At 35.5% G+C, this 21731-nt stretch overlaps 1 protein-coding gene across 1 annotated transcript in view; it reads right to left on the bottom strand.

Annotated features, from left to right (window-relative positions):
- PKHD1L1 (PKHD1 like 1) overlaps positions 1–21731 on the bottom strand; it is a 157128-nt gene that overhangs the window by 49139 nt on the left and 86258 nt on the right. Inside the window, exons 48-57 of the mRNA XM_063079268.1 lie at positions 19859–19995; positions 15949–16978; positions 14357–14548; positions 10499–10650; positions 9383–9542; positions 6725–6893; positions 3584–3672; positions 3088–3236; positions 1687–1816; positions 164–282 (exon numbers count right to left, since the gene is read on the bottom strand). Coding sequence (XP_062935338.1) covers positions 164–282; positions 1687–1816; positions 3088–3236; positions 3584–3672; positions 6725–6893; positions 9383–9542; positions 10499–10650; positions 14357–14548; positions 15949–16978; positions 19859–19995 — 2327 coding nt within the window. The remainder of the gene's footprint in view (positions 1–163; positions 283–1686; positions 1817–3087; positions 3237–3583; positions 3673–6724; positions 6894–9382; positions 9543–10498; positions 10651–14356; positions 14549–15948; positions 16979–19858; positions 19996–21731) is intronic.

Below are 21731 nucleotides of genomic sequence, written 5' to 3'. Positions count from 1 at the left end.
ATTTTTAAATGCCTGTTACCAGGTCAGGTTTTGCAAGCTAATTGTAAAGTACACACTTCTCATCTGGTCAATCACATGAGAAAATAAATTCCAGTGAGAAAAAACCTTTGTTAAGTTGACCCACTGTGGATATTCATTTTCCACCACATAATATTTTCTCTACCTGCCAGTCCACAGCATCCATCAGAGACAGGACTTTGGAACCTGCCTCTGCAGTTTCTGAGAGTTTAGTTTTATGAACTGAACGTGGAATTCCATGAAGATCCAGCTCACCAAACACTCCTGAAGGACAAAAACACATTCCTGTTTATCCACTACACAGTACTGAGTTAGGGGCTAGTATAGAATGAAACTGTTCATTGATATATTTTAACAAGCAATTGAACATTTTAGAATAAATAGAATGAATTGAGGTTGTGTGCTCAGGGCTATGTAAGAAGTCTGACCTTTTGTCCCACATCTAGGAAAAATGTCCATAGAAATTTAAGCTGGTACACAAGGATACATATATGAGAATATTTACTACAGCAATATTTTGAAATATTAAAAAAAAGAATTAATCCAAATGTACATTAATAGGGGAATGACGGAATAAATTTTAATATGTTAATATAGTAGAGTAATATGCTATAAAAAGGAGGAATTTGATCTATAAGTATTGATCTGGAAAGATGTTCATAATATGCTAGCTGAGAACAGGAAATTGCATAACAGTATATTTAGTTGGACCATGTTTTTATAAAAGGAATAATGCTGTCACCACAAATCAGTATATGTAATATAAATATAGGCATGGATAAAATATTAACTAATGTTAGTTTCCTCAAGGGGGAGGGAATTGGAAAGATATATTTTTTCTTAATATTTTTTCTCGATACTGCTTCATGTTGTTTAAGAGTTACTTTTGAAATAAAAATAAGCACATGAAAGCAAGTACATATTTTTTTAAATTGAATTTTTCGGCCTCAGGAAATTTGTCAGTGGTGAGTTCACTAATTCAATCTCAAGGCATTTTTTGATACCCTTATTTACTGGGTGTCATTTTTAGAAATTGTACAGCAGAGCAATCGTAGCGGCTGCTCACATGTGTATCCTAAATAAATATGCAGTAGCATTAATAAAAGCAGTTATTAATTGTGACTAAATTAGATCTTTTTGGGTTCTTTGCTTATAGGGCTCAAATAGGAGTATGCACAGTATACCAATGAAAATGGGAAATTAAAGCTCAGCAGCAGGTGTGATGGAGAACTGACATCAGAGTCAGCAGATCCACAAATTATTCATTAATACTGTAAATGGAATAATGTGTACAAAAGTTACCTTCTAGGGGGAAAGCACTAAAATATGAAGACTATTATTGCTTATATAAAGGAAAGACTATAAAGAAAACCAGACTGGAGAAATAATATATATTTGGAGAATTTGTTGATGTTAACTTTGCAATAAATTACATTTTGGTTTTAAAAAATACATGTCTATATCTATTTCTACACGGTGTAATGTAACGTGATTTAATTTTTAAAAACTCTGCTATTTTTGTAACCTTTTACTACAAATCAATGTCTGTAAAAGCTTCTGATATCATAACATCATGACATCATGAACTTATAAGTAACTTATTGCTGTCTATTTTAAAGTAGATTCTCAAAACTGATATGACACCTTTTGGTATCTGGAGACACATACCTAAGACCTTTGCTCCTTGATTTGGTCCTTCTGGAAGAGCCCAGTTTGGGGTAGAATGATTTCCTCTAAGAACAATCTGTAATTCTCCTTTAAAAGGATTATCTTCCCAGCCACCAATTAATCTACCTCCCTGTAATGAAGCAGAAAATTATTAATATTTAAACATTGAGCAGAAAAAAATTTCCCCATAAAAAAGGAATTAAGAAGTAACTGGTAGCCCCCCCTAGTCAAAATAAATAAATTTTGTTGTACAAAAACTGGTATTGTGACTGGAAGTGACTTTAATTTAATCCATTCACTTTGGGATAGGTAGTTTAAATGATTTTTTAGTGTCAAATTCAAAGGTCCATTTAATGTCAGAAATGGACCTAAAACTGAGATATTCTAAGACCTAAACTAGTGGTGTTTAAATAGACCATACTATATGTGAACATGTTATGTTATATACAATATATACTCTTGACACTCATATCCAAGCTATGCCATTTAGGAGCCATCATCATTAATAACAATAGCTGTCATTAAATACTTGATTCATGTAAGACTTCACATGTATTATGTCATTTAACCTTTACACTATATCCGTAAATTGGTATTATTATTCTTATTTCACAGGCAAGAAAACTGATGTTGAAACATATTAAATAACTTACCTAAGGTTGCCCAACTAACAAACAGTGAGGTAAGGATTCAATTGTAGCTTCAATTTACCTCAAAGCCCATAAATCTCACCAAAATATTATGCACCTTTAAAACATTTAAAGAACAAATTCATGGACTTTACACCTTTTCTCTAAGAAAAGCTACTAACCACTTTTATTTTTTAAAAACTGTGCTTTAGTAGCTTTTTGGTGAGGCTGTTCTTTTTCGTGAACATTGTTAAAAGACTGACAGAACAATTAAACTGATTAAGCTGTTACATGTTCAAGACCATATGAGGCTTATGAGAGAATGAGGTGATTGTTCCAAACAACTGGCACATTTTTATTACTCTTCTCTTGGAATTTACAATTCCATCTATGTCCATTTGTTTTAAGAAATTGTTTTTTAAAAAGAAGCTTAAATTTTAAAAGTTTTTTCTAGAACTCTCAAGAATTCTGTTAGAGCAAGCTGTTAGTTTAGCTTTACCTAACAATGATACAAATATTTTATGTAGAATTAAAACTGGGAAAACCTCACAGTCAAGAGAACCATGATAATTACTCCTTAAGGGATGTTTAGTCCACAATCTAAAGGAGACAGAAACATATTGGACATACATGAGGCTCACATTTCATGGACTAGAGCCAGCGGTGTTTTTTATTCATACCAATTGAGCATGCTTTTTGATTATTATTTCAGTAAATCTATATTTTGGAATTTGATTAATAAGGATATAAATTACAAGACCCTCATTCTTACCTGCAGTGATATGTAGGTAGCATTCAGAACAACTTTTCTATAAGAAGACTCTGCAGCTTCCACATCATATTTATCTTCCAGTTCTAGAACCCCCCAAATAATAAGCCTTTCCATTGGTGGCATATCTGTGTCAGCTACAATCCATGTTCCTATAAAACAACACTTTAAGAAATATAACATAATCCACAGACTACAGCCTATGACAAAACACTGACAAGCTTATCAGTGAGTCCTGGGTTTGAAGTTTATGACACATTTTTCCACAGAATGACTGATTTCTGTCTCTCCCAGGAAATCTGTGATTGTTAATAGTCAGGTTTAAATTCACATGAAACTCAGAAGGCTGGGTTTAGTGTCCAGGATGCAATAATAGAATCCATCTCTTCACATTTGCTCTGCATAAAGGTGGAAACCTAACTACTGTGGCATCTATCCTGTCACAGCATTAATGTCACATAAACACAAACATTGTATTCATTTATGTTTGTATATTTACCTTCAGGAATAATCACATTTGCTCCTGGGTGAGGTATGGTATAATTATTTTCTCGAGATGATTGCCAAAAAGAATAATTTGACCATAAACTGAAAAGAGAAGAGAAATATTTCCATTAATTATTATCTCTATATATTTAATGACCATCTCCTTAGGGTGTTTGCATTATACTAGATGTTTGGGGGATAACAGAATGCAAATTAAATACTTTATAATTTCATTAAATAAACAAGCTAATATGTGCGGGTAGTAAAATACTCAACACACACAAAGTACATATATCGCTTTTTTTTTCCATTCAAGAAAATTTCCTTTCCATCCACAATTTGAATCACTTTTTCTTTCAGTAAATCCTTGTTGTGATATACCCTAATTTTGTCTAAATTATTCAATATCCTTGTAAGATTTCGCATGGTGGAAAAGTGAAAAGAAATGCATGGTTGTCCATTTAAAAGCCCTTGACACCTGGTGCTATTTCATGAGGAAGGGGGGTGGAGAATGGTTGGTGATGTTCTGTGAAGGGTGGGGCAGGAAGAATGGTCTCTGAACTGGCAAGATGAATCAATAAGGTTAAGCCCTTGGGCTAGGGTGGGAGTGGCAGGTCTGTATCCAGAGTAAAGGCTATATTAAATTGAAATAAATATGAAAAATGCATTGAAGGACATAGAGTCTCCACTTTTCATCAATATGCCTTCTAGAAACTACCTCTTAATGAAAAGTTGTAAAGGATACTATTATAAAGTTGATATTTTCCTATTGAAAAATATTCACAATCAGAGGTTGCTCTCCCAACCCAGCAAAAAAAACCCTAAAAATTCTGACAGTAATCCTGTAATTCTACAAAAGGGCCGATATACAGTTTGTTTGGTTACAATGTATATTTTTATCACACATTTGTATTACTTAATTTCTAGTACTAAGAAACCTGTTGATCAAAACTCCTGTTATTAAAAAAATTGCCTTAATGGGTTTTAAAATGAGGTTAGTGGTTAAATTGAGTTTAGACTCACATTAACACATGATGTTTCCTGAACCAATTTCAATGAAGATTTTTAAAAGGACTTTATCTATCTATCCAAATAATCTGACCAGCATTGCCCATATTCGATACTTGATTTTATCTAGCTTTTCTCTATATTAATAGTCCTTCATTCCTACTCCTACGAGCACTATCACGATCACTATGCATGTTATGCATTCTTCTTATTTCCCACTGTTATGATCAATAAAGACCAATCCCTCTTAAACTAAACATTTGTGTTGTGTATCTGGAGCTTTATGATCTAATTCTGAGGTACCAGTTCTGGATCAAGATTCTATTTGTTTTGTTGATAGCTATTTGAATCATACAAATTAACCAATCTAATTATAGCTCCTTCCAGTGAGGAAAACTCATACTGTGTGGGGGGGGGACGGGGGGAGGAAACTATACCATGACACATACATGTAGCATATTATCATATACCTTAATCACATCCTGATCTAGACCAATCTAAATCTGCTTTGCTAGTCATAATAACGGTTAATTAAATATTTAATAATTATATCTATTTTAGAAGGTATAAGGCCTTTTTGATCAATAAGCTTGATGGCCCATATCTCTTACAAAACTCTCTTGGACCTTTTTATGAGCCTCTCTTTCTTTACTGTCCCTTTGTAACACAGACTTCATAGAATAGCGAAAGTGGTCTTTCTTAAAAATAATTTGGAGTATGTCACCTCCCAGCTTACAACAGTTCAAAGGTTTCCCGTATTTAGATCCTGCAGGATCTACATGTTCTGTTTCCAACACCATCTCCAGGCCACTCTTCCCTGCTCATTAGGGTCCAGCCATAATGATTTTCTCTCAGTTTTTAGATATGTCACACTCTTTGCCTATGTCAGGGCCTCTGCACAAGTTACTCCCTTGCTCTCGAATGCTCCTCTCCCGCCTTTCACATGGCAGTTCTTCCCCATTTTGGGGGGTTGCATCTAGAATGTCCCTTCCTCTGAGAGGTTGATCCAAACCACAGCACTTAAATGCAGTCCCTGCCATGTTCTCTGTTGCAGCCCCAAAACTATTCCTTTATAATACTTATCACAACGCACACTTACATGCTTTATTTTCTGTTTGCTTTTTTTGTTTGTTTATTTGCCTGTTTTGTGGTTTGTCTCTTTGGACAGAATGTGAGTGTGGTGAAGTCAGGGATCACAGTTATGTTAGTCATGATTGAACCCCCCATGCCTGGCACTCAGTGGGTGCTCAGCAAATATTTTTTAATGGTTTAATAAATATGTAAACAAATTCAACTACTGTTCCTTTATACAATAGCCACTGCAGCATCTATTTATTTTGAAAGGTAGTTCACCTAATACATATCATGAATTGTACTTGATGCACCATAGTGGGCTATTAAGTGTCCTTTAAACATTAGTTTTTATCACCACCATCACCATTTTATCATTATTATTTGTCTGTAAGGAACACAAATATACACCAGATCAGGATCATGCTTTTAAGGGTCTTAAAAACTAGTACCAAAATGTACTAGTGCCATTATGTAGGTAATTCTCTAATACAAGGTAAAAAGTGATGTTTCACATTAGAAATAAAGGTAAAAAACTCCCTAAGTTACAAAGATAGAAACATTATTTTTTAACCAGAAGAATTAAAATATATTTAGAAATTAAATATTTGAAATAAAATTAAATAAGTTGTATTATGAGATTTGACCATGATGGTTATTCTAGAGGAAGCAACACCCTCTGCTAAGAAAGCATTGGATTAATGAGGAGACAGTTTCTGGTGCTGTACTGGATGTGCCATCAATAAATTCTGTGATTTCAGGTAATTCACTTATGGTCACTGGACTTCAGCTGTCTGACCTATCCAATAAGGGAGTGGGTCCAGACTTAATCATCTAGCCTAACATTCTGTAAGTGTGTGATTACCAGTAACTTTCACACATCATTTTCATGAGGTTTTTCCATTTTCTCATTGGGGTGGTTTTAAGGCTGGAGCAAAGCAATAGTGTAGAAGGACTTTGTGACCTACAAGACCTTATGCAGGAGGAAGGCATGGTGAGCTCACTGAAGAGTGACATAAGAAAAGAATTATGTCAAGAGATATTGAAGGGTATTGACTACAAAAGGCCCATATACTTATATATGGCTGGCCGCTTCCTGGGAATTATTCTTGATGGGGGATGTACAGGAAAGCAATCCTGAAGAATACAACAGTAGGCTTGGAAATTAATAACAACATCTTTCACATCAGGATCCAGGGTCTGAGAAATGGGCTGGCTCTCATGAAGGTCATTTCTTCCTGACACTGAAAATGAAGTAAAAGTAATTTAAATTAATATGATGATCAAAGTACTTGAATGTAAACAGAATCATGGCATTTTGGAAAATACTATTCTTCAGACAGCAACTTGGTATCATTCAAATGTATGGAATAAGTATAAAGAAATCATCAAAAATGTATGTCATTAAGAAGCTCATAGTTAGCAGATGGCAGTAGCACGCCAAGGGACCTCAGGAGCTGCTGTGAGCAGCCCCCACAGCCCCCCCACCACTACTGCGGACAACACTTCCATGTGGGTGGTCCAGCATAGCCACTGCCACAGCCACTGCCATGGCAAGGTCAGCACGCTACTACAGCAGAAGCCACAGCCACTGACCACCATGCAGGTGGCCTGCCAACCACTCAACTTCATTGACACAAGAAGAGTCACTAGTAGAGATTGGGGAAAGAGGTGAGCAAGCACAGATCCATGACCCAGTGGCCCAACCCACAGGGGGAATTACCCTGCCACAGGCAGTAGCACCCTTGGGGTTGGGAGGTACATGTGCAGCCCACATGACTGCCTTGATCTGGGGAAAGACACACATGGAATCCCCCCAAGAGTGTAGAAACCCAGGATATCCAAATAGAGTAAGAAAGAAAATTCCCAATCACCATTAACCCATCTTCCAACCGGGAGGACCAAGAATGCAGGAGGAACCTCTGCTTATAGGAAAGACGAAAGAGAAACCCACCCCAGGATGACCCATTCAAACTGAGGAGCTCCAGTATACACCAGTGCACCCATCAGGGTCATGGGACACTAACTAGGGTACCAACAAGTCCTCCCAGGAACACTCACCCAGCCAAAGAGCAACAGGGCACCCAAGCACTTCTCCCAAGAACTTGAGAGCTTGCCCATGTCCTCAGCAACCAAACACAGTGTCACTGACCTCAGCAAGGGATCACTAAGTTCCCTAGTGCCTAATCCGTGGATGCACTCACATACAACCCCAACACTGAATATGGCACAGCAACAAAAGAAAAAATAGGCAAATGGGATTATATCAAACTAAAAAGCCTCTGCATAGCAAAAGAAACCATTAACAGAGAGAAAAGACAGCCTACAGAATGGCTGAAAATATTTGCAAGCTATGAGTCTGGCAAGGGATTATATCCAGAATATACGAGGAACTCAAACAACTTAACAGTAAAAAAAAATAACCCAATTAAAAAATGGCAAAGAAGCTAAGTAGGCTTTTCTCAAAGGAAGACATACAAATGGCCCACAAACATGTGAAAAAATGCATTATCACTCAGCATCAGGGAAATGCAAATAAATCAAAACCACATTGAGATATCTCACACCAGTTACACTGGCCATTATCAAGAAGACAGAGAATAACAAATGCTGGCAAGGATGCACAGAAAGGGGGACCCTCCTACACTGTTGGTGGGACTGTAAATTAGTGCAGCCATTATGGCAGACAGTAATGAAGTTCCTCAAACAACTACAGATAGAACTACCACATGATCCAGTAATCCCACTGCTGGGTATATACCCAAAGGAAGGGAAATCATCATGTCAAGGGATCTATGCACTCTTGTTTATTGCATCTCAATTTACAATGGCCAGGAATTGGAACCAACATGAATGTCTATCCATGAATGACTGGATAAGGAAAATGTGGTTTATATACACAATGGAATACTATTCTGCCATAAAAAAGAATAAAATTCTGACATTTGCAGCAACATGGATGAACTTAGAGAAAATTATGTTAACTGCAATAAGCTAGGTACATAAAGAGAAATACCACATGTCCTTACTCATAAGTGGGAGCTAAAAAAAAAAAAAAAAGAACAAATCAATAAAAAAGAAAGAAAGATACAACAATCACAATAATACATTGAACTTTCAAAAGAAGAGAGCAGAACTGAGGCCACCAGAGGTGGGAAACAGGGAGAGGGAATGTAGTGAAAAATTGGTAAAGGTCCATGAAAAATGATTGCATTGCATAATGTCGAATATACTAATTATCCTGCTTTGAGCATCACACATTGCACACAGGTTTGGATATTCAATGCTGTACCCCATAGATATGTACAACAAATTTAAAAAATAAAAAAAGAAGCCCATAGTCAACATATCTTGATAAAAACGAATACTTTAGAATTTAGTTAAAATTTATTCTTAAATATTTTTATTTCCCCCAAATAATTAAATGATAAAAATGCAAACAAAATATATTCCAGCTTCCACTGTACTTATTTTCTCCAATTCTGTGAAATAAAACTATTAGGACTATGTGTAAATGGGTTGGTGTTATCTCAAAACATAATGTAAGTTTATTAATTCAACTCAAGACCTTTTCCAGCGTAAGTTGAGTTTCCAGTCCTTTTATTCAACAAACATTTACTGAATCCTGCTATATACAGGGCACTGTATAAAACATTTTCCCATTAAGCAATTTTTCTCATCATTTAGACAAAGCATTAGATAAAATAAGCACTCCTACCTAATGAATACATACCCAAGTAATACAGAGTACTAGTGTTTGCTTCAAGGTGCCAGTCTCCATTCCTGCTAGTATTCCAATTCAGTGGTTTTGAAGAACCATTCCTCATATCGATAACATTAAACATACCAGGATTTTGAGTGAAGTTATGTGATATAATTACATAATCTTCATCCTGTAAAAGTTTGCAGAAAAATATAACTTGATTTATATATTAACTCTGTATTATATACATTAATTTTAATAACACACAACTAATCCTGATATTATGTTAAGACTTAACAGTTTTGGTTTCAGTTTATTTTTCATCTTGCATTTTTTTGTTTATTAACGTTTTATATGTCTATGGCAATAATGCTAGCTCTATCACTGAGGCAATGAAAGGATCTGTGTGTGATTCTCTCTCTACATACATATATTTGTATATGCACACATTTATATATGTGTGTGTATGTATTTATGTATTTAGAGAATATTTTATTTCTATGATGTTTGAAAACATTTAAAACAATGCTAGATATTTTCTGGCTGCACAAATATGTAGTACAAGAACGTGTTTGGGGATGAAAATACTGAATTCAGAACACTGGTTACTATTACAGGTGGAGAATGGGGAATGAGATCAGGGTAAACTATACAGAGGGTTTCTACTATATATACAATGTTATCTATGTTTTATTTCCTTTAAAAATAGAAAGTAAATACTCACAGAACATTAGATTCAGGTAGAGCTAGATGGTGGGTATACAGGTATTGGCGTGCTATGTTTTTTTAAATAATGCTTTGTGTATTATGTATTTCATGATATAAATCATAAAACCTTTAACTGGTGCCTGAGATATCATAAATACTTAGTACATGTAAGCTATTATCATGGTAATAATAACAGAGGCACAAGCTTAGTATTATGGAAATATGGAAGAAAGATTGCTTACTCCTCAGGTTTCTCTGGCTAACTTCTTAGATTTAGAGTGGGCCATGGAGGGTGTGCAGGATTTTAATAGGTTGGTTTTAGAGGCAAGGACATTCTAGGCCTAACAATGGGTGTGAGTAAGGACAAGAGTGCAGGCTGCATTTGATTAAGAAGCAATTATAACTATTAGAAGATGGATTTTATAGCTCTTTGTTTACCTTGAATCCATAGAATGTTGATGTATATGATATGTTGGTTATGTGATCCACACCTTTAAAGTACCAGTTAATATGATTTGCATTTGGGATTAGAGCCATCCATCCAGACATATGAGTCAGTCGTTTCTTCTGAAAGGGAACAATGCTTGTACCTGTAGGAGAACATAAAACAAGCAAGTAACAGTCATCTCTAGCTCTAGAAAATTCCTCCTTTTATGAACAAGTGCGAATGTGCAATATTGGTCTAACCTATGGTAGTCTCTAAGGAGGGCAGTACAGCATCTCACTACTTATGTTCTCAATGTCTTTATTTAACTGAAGGTCCAAAGTTTAATATTACATTTAACTGGAACATAAAATGTTTTCTTACTTGGAATTTGGGATGAAGATGGAGCCTTTATTCCTTAGGAAAAGATACACTTGAAATATGATAATGAGATTATGACTATTAAGACAAAAGTGCTTAAACATATTAATACAATTCTTTAAATATCATTAATCTAAATATAATTCCAGTTCCATTCTTTTAAGAATTAATTCTTCAGAATACTTGATTTACAGTATGTGCAAATGTAAGTTCTGATTATTTATTAGATTCTCCTATATCTGTTGAGCTAATCAAAATCTGTATGACAAGTGCTAACTTTAAGTAGTAAATAATTTTATTTGACTTTAATGGAGTTTTGATTTAGGGCTCTTAAGAAGCAAGGATACAACCAGACCTATCACTTAATGCTGGCAATGACACCTAAATTTTGTGAACAGAAAACTTGGAACCTGAACTACCTGTTATGGGAAAAACTATATAATTTAGTAATGCTTTGGTCATGAGAAAGTGCCTGATAACTTTCGTAGATGATCTGAAAATTTCTTACAACATAAAGAAAAGGTCTTTGATTAACTGCCCCTATTTTTCCTTCTCCTTTCTCTTTTTTCTCATCTGACCAGATTTTTGTTAAATTAGCAACCTCTTACCTTAAAAACTTAGGAGGGAGAAGCTAGAAGTAAGATTTTAAAATAAACTGTCATTCATTTTCGGGGGAGGTGGTAAAAGAAAAAAATTTCCAATATCAAGGGGGGTAACAAATTCATTAATTCCTATGCTTTATGATTTAGTATAAGCTTTAAAAGAAGCACTAAAAATTTGTACTACCAAAAAACTTTAGAAGTATGAGAAGAACTATGATAATTTGGATCATTATTCAGCAAACACCCACTCCTCTCCCCTCCTTGGCGCAAAGTAGATTTCCCTGCTCTGTTGATACTGGGTTACTTCTTTTGGCCAATGGGACATTAACAGAACTGATGCTAGCAAAGGCTCAAAAATGCTTACTCAGTGAGGCCAGCACAATGAGAAGAGCCTCCCCCAGGAAGCTGCTCTCCCTCCACCTGAGAACCAGAATGGAGCAACCCGAGCTCAACCCTTGGCAAAGAGCAGAGCTTTTGGGTCCTCACTTTAAAGGAGAGCCTCCCAGCTAACTCAGGCATGTGAGTGAAAACAAATGATTGTACATTTAAAATATTTAGTTCTGGGATACTCTGTCATGAAGGGATAGCTAACTTATATAAGAGCTGATTAAAATCACCTAACATCTCTAAAATTTTCTCCTATATTTGGAAGAATGAAACTCCACTGAAGTTTTCTGATGAGTGGAATTATACTTTATGCTGACATTTCTTAATAATTCAGTTTCATAAGTAAAACTAATTTTGATTTCTGTTAGTTGTGTTTTTCTTAATTTTTTTTCAGCTGCACTTATTTTGAATATGTTGGTTTTAAGTATCTTGGACTGAAATATAAGCTCTTTAAAGTCGATATTTTTAAAAAAAGAATCATTAAATGTAAGTGTCTCAAATTAATTTGCTACCTAATCTAACTTTATGCATATATTTACATAAAGATATATCATCATGTATGAGATGCTTTGATAAAGATATATAATGATTTGATAAAGTTATACCAAACCTTATTTCCCACTGATTTAGTATACTTTTTAAACTTTTGATTTCTTAGTATGCATATACAATCAAAACAAGGGATCTTTTTCTGTTTTTTTAAGTAGTAAATAATTTTATTTGACTTTAATGGAGATAAAATATTAGCAGTCAAATGCGACCTACTGTGAAATTCATAGTGTCTTAAAGTAACATTATGAAAGTCTTTGCAATATGTTAAAGAAGATTGGTAAATACTGACACTATAAAAGGAGAAATAAGTGCACTGGATTCAGTTGATAAAGTATCTTTCTACACTTATGATTCCTAATTATGTGTTTATATTAGACCTTGATAAGTGTGGTTTTACATATTGTCATCAGGAATCTGCATTATTCCGATTTACCCAGAAAAATGTAGAAAACTATATCTGATGGTGAAGCGTTTAGTATATCTTTGATTCATCAATGCTTTTTCTATTTTCCAGAATCTGCAGTGCATCAGAACAAGTGTATGTGGAATGGACTCATTGTAGATACATATTTTAGCTAATAATTCCTAGATAGATAATGGATAGATGGACAAATGGAAAGATGAAATGATAAAGCGACAGATATATAGATCATAAGTCAGTCAGGATAGGCTAGATCAGTACAGTGGGAATATATAGACTTAGTAATTGGAATAATTTCCACATTGGTTTTCTAAAATGGAGTGAGAGCACAACTGGTGGGAAGGACCAAGTGGATAATCTAGGAACCATGGCTCCCCAACCCTTTGCTGAGAAGATAAACTAAAAGCAATTCCAAATCCTTGAAGGGGTTAGTGCCACAATCAAAGATTTGAGAGATGTGAGGATCAGGATTCCTACTACATCCCAATTTAACTTGCTTGTTTGAAGGGTGCTAATGCCAGATGGAGCATGAATAATGACAGTAAATTAATGCAACTTAGGTAATAATGTCAAGCATAACTGGTGTTCCAGGTATGGTATCTTTTCTGGAACAAATCAGTTAATCAACAGTCCCTGGCACATGGAATACAGCTCTTGACCTAGCAAATGCTCACCCATTCCATCTCAATCAGCAAGGATAATTTAAAACGTTTGCCTTCAGTGGTGAGAACACTGGTTTATTTTTACTGTCTTGCTCCAAGCTCTCTGTAATAATATTGTCTAGAGGTTCCTTGATCAGCAGAATATTATTCTGGCCCATACATTTATTCAATGTTCCTCAAATGCCCACCATGAGACTGCGATCATGACTTGCTCCATCCTGAAAGCCCTCAACACTTGCAAATCCTTTATGTGAACCCTGCCCACAGAACTTACACAGTAACTAGAAGTAAAATAGTTAAAATAATAGGTAAAAATGGCCTGCTGACTATGAAAAAGGGACCTAATGATTAAGTGCTGGTATGGTAACAGTTGGTCCTGCTCCCTGTATCACAAGACCACCCAAAATAATAATCATTATAATAAGTCGTGATGTTAGCTTGTTCCTTAGTTAGTAATTGCTTCTTGGCTTTTCCACTGCTTTGTATGAACTGCCTATATATAAACTTGGGCTCCACCAGGAGGTGGAGTGAAGAAACGTTGTGTATGCTCCTGGGTTGCCACCTGCCTGGTCTGGTACCCCGTAACTAATTACCCTCTTAATTATAATTTTTAGCTTTACTGTATGGAAGTGCCTACCTTGTTTTTCAGTCTCAAGATACCTTCTCAGTTTGGCGGGTATTTTGTCTTTGCTCCACCTCAGACACCCACTTTGAGTATGTTATTTTTTTCCTGCCTGAACTCTGACTGCTAGAAATATCAAGCTTTTTGTAATGTTCAAACCATCAAGTAACAACACAAGAAGATAATGACAAAAGTTTAGGAGGATATATTTAAATTAAGGGTTTAAACTATTATATTCCACTTACCAAAAGAGTCTGAGAGAACCACATCCTTTTCAAGCAGAGATACTGGGGAGGGCTTGTTGAATGCTAAACGGTGGAAGCTGACTGAGGTGTCACAGACTGATCCTGGGAACCCAACGCTCCACTCGGCTTCTTGCGTGCAATGAGAAGGGTCTAACAAAGAGCTGTGTGGAATGACGGTGTATTCCTTGTGCCCTGGAAAACAAACACAAACAGCATGTTTTCTATTTCACATTGGAAAACAAAAACCAGTCTGCAATACACAGGTACTGTGACGCACATTACCACCAGTAAAATCTAATAGTCATAGTAATTTTTTTTTTGTTTCTTTCAAGGGGGTAAGAGGACCTCATACAGAAGCTTTGCAGTGGACTGGTCAGGAATTTTATTGTGGATGTAGCTGAAACACAGGATCTGAAGCACCCACAAGAGTCAAAGTAGCAGATGGGAAGTGGGATAAGTAACTTGGTCAAGGACACTCAGAAGGATTCAAATCCAGGTAGTCTGACCATTAAGCCTGTACTCTTAACTGATAGACTACCGACTAACACTAAAAACCTAAGCTGAACTAAGTAAACCAATAAAAGCTTTTGATATATAACACAAAGCTTTATATATCAAAAGCATCCAAATATTCTCCTTTAAATCCACAATTAGAATAGGAGACAGAAGTCAACAACTGTGATTGAGAACTCAGTTCATTTGAATATTGAGATGAGTCTTCTTTCAAAGGGTCTCTCAAAAATAAATCATTAGTATCAGTTGGTTTACCTGCCAATTGGCTCTCTCTTACTAAGTGTTATTCAGTACTCCTCAACACACACATCTTTCTATCTTATTTATTTGTTTAATTAATCATTTTTTGCTTTTTGTGTGTTTTTTCTTCTTTCCACTGTTATCTTATTTAGACAATTTTGTATCATTAACAATTTGTAAAGATGTTAAATTCTAGAAATCATGAATATTTTCAGAAGAATGTGACATACTCTAAACTTAAAAGACTAAATAATTTTAACCTACAACATATTTTGTTCTCTTTTGGTACTCTTATGAACAAATTCCAAATTTAGAATTTAGTTTGGAATAAAAGGGTTAATAGTAGGCTTGTCACTTACTTGTCTTTGAAGTATTTTAGCAAGGATTTATCCAGTCTGCCTATATTGCTTGTGTAAATAAACCTGCAATCTACCTGTTTATGAGGCACGACTGGCTGGAGAATTTGGGTAGTCATGTGAGCAGTTTCTTATCTGTGCATTTAACTGAGTATAAAATGGAGGTGTTCTAAAACTGAACTGGCTTCCTTTTGTGATCAATATTTCCATAAATATTGCTCAAAATTTTCTGTTAATTCAAAATCAAAGTGTAAATGCAGAAGAAAGAGAACACATTTGGAGGCTGCCTCTGAAAGTTTGTGGCTCTTCCAGAAAAGAATATCTCATTTGTGTCTGGTACTTACCTATATCCTTTAAATCACGAGTACAGTTTGCTACTGCATAAGATCTGTGATGCACATGAGTCTGCTTTAACAATTCAATTCTGTGTTAACACAAACATATTTCCAATGTATTTGATCACAAATTAAAAAATAACATTACCTGTAAGTGAACCATCAACATCAATCAGCACCACTTCGTGTTCCCATCGAAAGCCGGCCTTGTTCGGTGTGTGAAAATACTGGATGTCAACAAATTTTGCACTCCAACCTCCACATCTGTCATCGCAAACTCCAGTGATGGATGTCACTCCCAAAGCTACACAGTTGACACGGTCAAAGTTCATAAAATGTACAGATGATACTGTCAAGCCTTCACTAAATGGTAGAACCAGGCCTTTTGACGTGCAAAATGCAGACCCCATTCCCAGTTCATCGAGATGACCAACTATTTTGGCATTTTTAATCACTGCCCCACTGGTTTCACCCCAGCCTCCAACATAAGGAGCCAGAATCCTTTTGGTCTCGATTCCAGCCTCATGGTTATTTACCATCACAAAGTTGTGGAACTGAAGAGCACCTCCATTAACCCATTCAGCGCCTTTTTGACAATTCCAAGTAGTAAGTGAATTAAATATTGCAGGTACTGGCACTGTAGAAGTACAAGATCCCGTTTGCATGGGGAAATATTCTTCAAAGATCCACAATCCAAACCAACCTTGAGAATGAACAGTATTGTTAAAGAATTCTCCAAGAGGAACTCTTTTTTGGCAAATGTTTCGGTCATAGGATGGCCCATCTGGGTGGTTGTTCATTCGGTACCAAAAACCAAAGTGAGTGCCACCAGCAGCTGCATTGTGTCGTATGGTATTGTTCGGGTTGGTTACCCAAAATGCAGCCGGGGTCACATCATCATTCAGTAGACTAGTGCTTTGCTGTACAAATACTGCCAAGTTATATTGCAGGATATTGCCATATTCAATACCGTCTTCTATAAAAAATGCTCCTCCTTTGATGTCATATATAATATTCCTCTCAATGAGAAGGTGGTGTGTGTTATGGATAGTAACAGCCCTGTTATAAGCCTGGTGAATTGCACAGCCTCTTACATAGGACTTAAACTGTAAGTCTCCGAGCAGGTGCCAATGTATTGGATATCGCCCCAACCGGAACGCCTGGCCAGCATGAAATACCTGTCAAGCCCCGAAATCACAGCTATTTAGTGATCTACATAGATTCAGAGTTTGCCTGGTTCATATTATCTTGCTTCAAAATAATCTCCAGTTTTATATCAATTATTATTGATGCATTTATATCTTCCAAATTATTCATGTTTATCATTTGAAAATGCTATTTAACCTCCAACCCACCTTGTTTTATACAATGTATAATAGGCCACATTTGTTACAAAATGAAGGAATAAGTGAACAAAAGCCATCTTTGATGATGGACATTTGGGCTGGTTCCAACTCTTGGCTATTGTAAATAATGCTGCAATAAACAATAGAGAACAGGTATCCCTTCAGCATGATGATTTCCATTCCTCTGGGTATATTCCCAGCAGTAGGATAGCTGGGTCATATGGTAGATCTATCTGTAATTGTTTGAAGAACCTCCATACCATTTTCCATAAAGGCTGCTCCATTTTGCAGTCCCACCAACAGTGTACAAGAGTTCCTTTTTCTCCACAACTTCTCCAGCACTTGTCATTCTCAGTCTTTTGTGTATTAGCCATCCTGACTAAGGAAACTGTGGTATATCTACACAATGGAATTCTACTCTGTTATAAAAAAGAATGAAATACTACCATTCCCAACAACATGGATGGACTTAGAGAAAATTATATTAAGTGAAACAAGTCAGGCACAGAAAGAGAAATACCACATTCTCACTTATTTGTGGGAGCTAAAAATAAATAAATAAATAAACACACAAGCAAATAAAGGGTTGGGGGAGGGAGAAGACACAACAATCACAACGATTCCTTGAACTTGTTAAGAAAAGTGAACAGATATAATGTAGTGGGGGGAGAGGAGAGAGGGAGAGTGGAAGAGGAATGGGTAAAGGGTCACAAAAATCAACTACAATGTTTATTGAGAAGTTAAAATTTTTTAAAAAAGCCATCTTTGACTCTTCCACTTTTTACCTCAGTCTATTACTAAACTTTTGTGTTCTAAAAAATCAAACCTCTTAAAAGACTTTTTTTTCTCATTTATTTTGATTCATATCTATTAATAAGAAACATTTCTTGAATGTTTGCCATGAGCCAAATATTGTGCTAAGTGTTTTATATGCATGATCATAGTCTTTACCATAATCCTATGAAATAGCCAATTCATTTTGCAGATGCACAAATTGAAGTTTAGTAAAGCTGAATATTATGATCATGGTCACAAAGCTCCACTTAAACCTAAGTTGTATTCTGAATAGATCAGCACACATTATATACATGTACTAAAAAATTATTCTATACCCCATAAATATGTACAATCAATGTTTCAATAAAAAATTAAAGTTAAATAAAATAAAATGCAGAGATTATCAGAATGGATTAAAAAAACCCTCAAAACGCAAGTTGGTCTGACTCTAGAGTTGGTGCTCTTATTAACCACTCTTCTGTGCCTCCTTTGAAACAGTCTATGATCTAATAATCTAATACAGAGGGTGCCAGTGTGTGTGAATGTGTATGTATATGTACTATATAATGCCATGGGGTAAGGAAAGAAAATATTAGGCCATCTATTTATTTTCGTTCTGCATATAAAAATAAAAATCTAACTATTACTAATATTTAATACACAGACCAACCCTGGCAACCTCACTCAGTTCATATTTCAGATGTCACACATGTAGCATCTCTTAGGAGAAGGGGAGTTTCACAAAATGGTGGTGTTGACTAGGTCACCATCAACAAAGTCTAGGTGTCCCCAGTTTAAGGGATTTATAGATTATATGTTCCTTTCTTCCTCCCTCCTTCACTCCCTGTCTTCCTTCCTTCTTTCCTTCCATGCTTCTACTGAATACTTAAAAACTGTGCCAAACCATGATTATATAAATTAAATATGCATAAGATGCAGAGGAGCTCCTAATATTTTAGAAATAACACACATATTTATTTGTTAGTTTGTTCAATTAATAATCATTTGAGAATCTACTATATACCATGCATTGTTACAGCAGCAATGGAATCAGCATAAAACTAGAAAAAGACTCTGAAATAACTGAGCTTATGTTTTAGAAGGAGAGATTGAACATAAACAAAAAAACAGATATCGTATTAGGAGTTAGGAGTAAATAAGGGAAACAGGGGTTTGGGCAGCAATTTTAAATAAAGATGGTGAGAAAAGTCCCCACAAGAAAAATAACATTTGAGAAGAGACCAGGCTAAAATGAGACACTGAACTACACAAGTATTTGATGGAAAATTCCAAGCAGAATGAAGAACAAGTGCAAAAAGTATTAGATGGGAACACACTTGACATGCTCTCACAAGGAGGCTGTGTGGCTAGCATGGCATGAGCAACAGGTGTAGTCACAGCAGATAAAGTCCGAGGGTAGCTGGGAGTCAGATCATGTGAGTCCTATGGGAAGGACTTGGACTTTTTCTTTTAGATGCAATATGAAGCCTTTGAAGCATTTTAAATAGGGTGTAACAAGATAGGATTTATGCTTCTAAAATTTCACTTTGGCTGTGGTGTGGAGACTCTGTTGGAGCAAGGGTGGAAGCAGGAAGACCAGTTAGGAGAAAATCACAGTAGTTCAGGTGAGAAGTGATGGTGACTTGGGTTCTGGATCCGGTGAAGGTGGTGGAAAGAAAGTGAATTCCAGATATAGTACTTTGTGGGTAGAAAAAATTGAATTTGTTGATAAAGTGGACATAAGGTGTGAAAAAAGTGAGAAAATTTTGAAATAATCAAATGGGTGAATAATTGAGTGTATTAAAATTGTCTGCTTACTTATCTGTCTTCCCTACCAGATTATAAATAGCATATGGAAACAGCAAGAGCTCAACATAGGTTCATTGTATGGATAACTTGGGCAAACCACTGTGATTTAATAATAATGCCTCTTACCTCTACATGTTCTATTCTCCCAGTTACCATGTTAGTACCAGGTACAGGAGCATGGAACATAATACAGCCTCCAAACTGGTCACTTCCTATTTCTTCTCCAAACTTCCCTTGGAGACATGTCTGTGTAGCAAATTCACCTTTAAAAATATTTTTAAAGCAGCATAAAAGAAAAAAATGTCACAATCCTCTTATATTACAGATTTTTTTCTCATAATTAATTTATCTTTTTATTGACAAATAATTTTGATCTCATCCTGAAATATTATTATTTGTATGTACATCATCTCCTCTTCTAGATAGCAAGAAAGGTAAGTAGTTTGTTTTGTTCACCTTTGCATTCCCTACAGTATTTACTGCAATATTTTTCACAGAGGATACTAAATAAATATTTGAATGGTTGACTAAATCATCAAAAAGATATTTTATTTTATTATTTCTGAAGCTTTCTGCCAAGATTCGGGGATTAACATAATTAATGCAATCTTATACTGGAATAGCACTAGAATATGCATTACGTCACTTAATTCTTACAACCATAGTTTAAGTAGGCAAAACAGGAAGTATATGTATTTTAAACAGGATGAAATTAAGTTTCATGTACATTATGAGCCTTGATGCAGATGAACTGGAATCAAAATATAGGTCCTTTGACATCATATCTAATGAGTTTTGTCTTATACCTCACGTTGAAGAAAAGGCTATTATCTAAGCTGTATCTGTATTATTCAACTACTTATAGTATTGCAATGATGTTAATGATTACATAAAATATTTAAGTCTTGTAAAATACATTGTGCTTCCTACTATATGTGAGAGAACTGTGGTAAACATCAGTAAGGTTCACCAATATCCAGTTCTCTCCTACCTAGGCATATACAGGGGCTTGCGCTGACTCCCTTGAAGTTAGGTTCAGCCATGGATTCAGTTCTGACCAATGACACCTGAGTAAAAGAGACACGTGTCACTTCAGAACCAAAGCAATTAAATTCTGGTGCTTGACCCTTCAGCCATTTCATCTATTGCCTCAGAGACCATGCAGGCCCATGTTGAGATGCAGCCTCCACCAGCCTGGATCCTGGAGTGATTATAATGAGCAGAGGCCCCTCTTGGCCCATTTTGGACACACATAGCATGAATGAGAAATAAACCTTTATCATTTTAAATCACTGAGATTTAGGGCTTGTTTATTAATAGAGCATATATATATAATAGCCCAGTGGCTCTTACCTGGAGGTGATTTTGCCCTCCAGGAGCATTTTTACAATTTCTGAAAACATTTTGTTTGACACAGTTATAAAGAGTGTTACTGCAATTTAGCTGGTAGAGGCCTACAACACACAGGACAGTGCCCTATCGCAAGGAATTTTCTGAGCCAAAATGGAATAAGTGCTGAAGCTGAGAAATTCTGACTTAGCCTACCCTGATTGGCTTGTATGTATATACCTATATATCTATCTCCTTATCATTCCAGCTATCCACTTGCCCATCTATCCACCGTCTGTCTAGGAATTATTAGTTGAACTATCTAATCTACAATGAAGCCACTCTCACATACACTATTCTCATGGACTGAAGATTCTGGAAAACAGAAAAAGCATTGATGAATCAAAGATTTGCTAAACAAAATTTTTACGCCATCGTCAAATATAGTTTTCTCCATTTTCTGGGTAAGTCTAAATCAGCAGCTTCTTGACCATAATATGTAAAGCTGTAATCATCAAGATCTAATCTAAACATATAACGAGAAATCATAAGCATAGAAAAAAAGACTTTATTAACAAAATCCAAGCGTATTTTTCCCATCACAGTGTTAACGTTAACTATTTTTCTTCAATACATTGCAAATACTTTTATGTTACTTAAAAACACGATC

This window comes from Cynocephalus volans, chromosome 15, assembly GCF_027409185.1.
Source record: "Cynocephalus volans isolate mCynVol1 chromosome 15, mCynVol1.pri, whole genome shotgun sequence".
NCBI lineage: Eukaryota > Metazoa > Chordata > Mammalia > Dermoptera > Cynocephalidae > Cynocephalus > Cynocephalus volans.
Note: the sequence above shows the minus strand (reverse complement) of the source record. Positions and strands in the feature narration are given on the sequence as shown.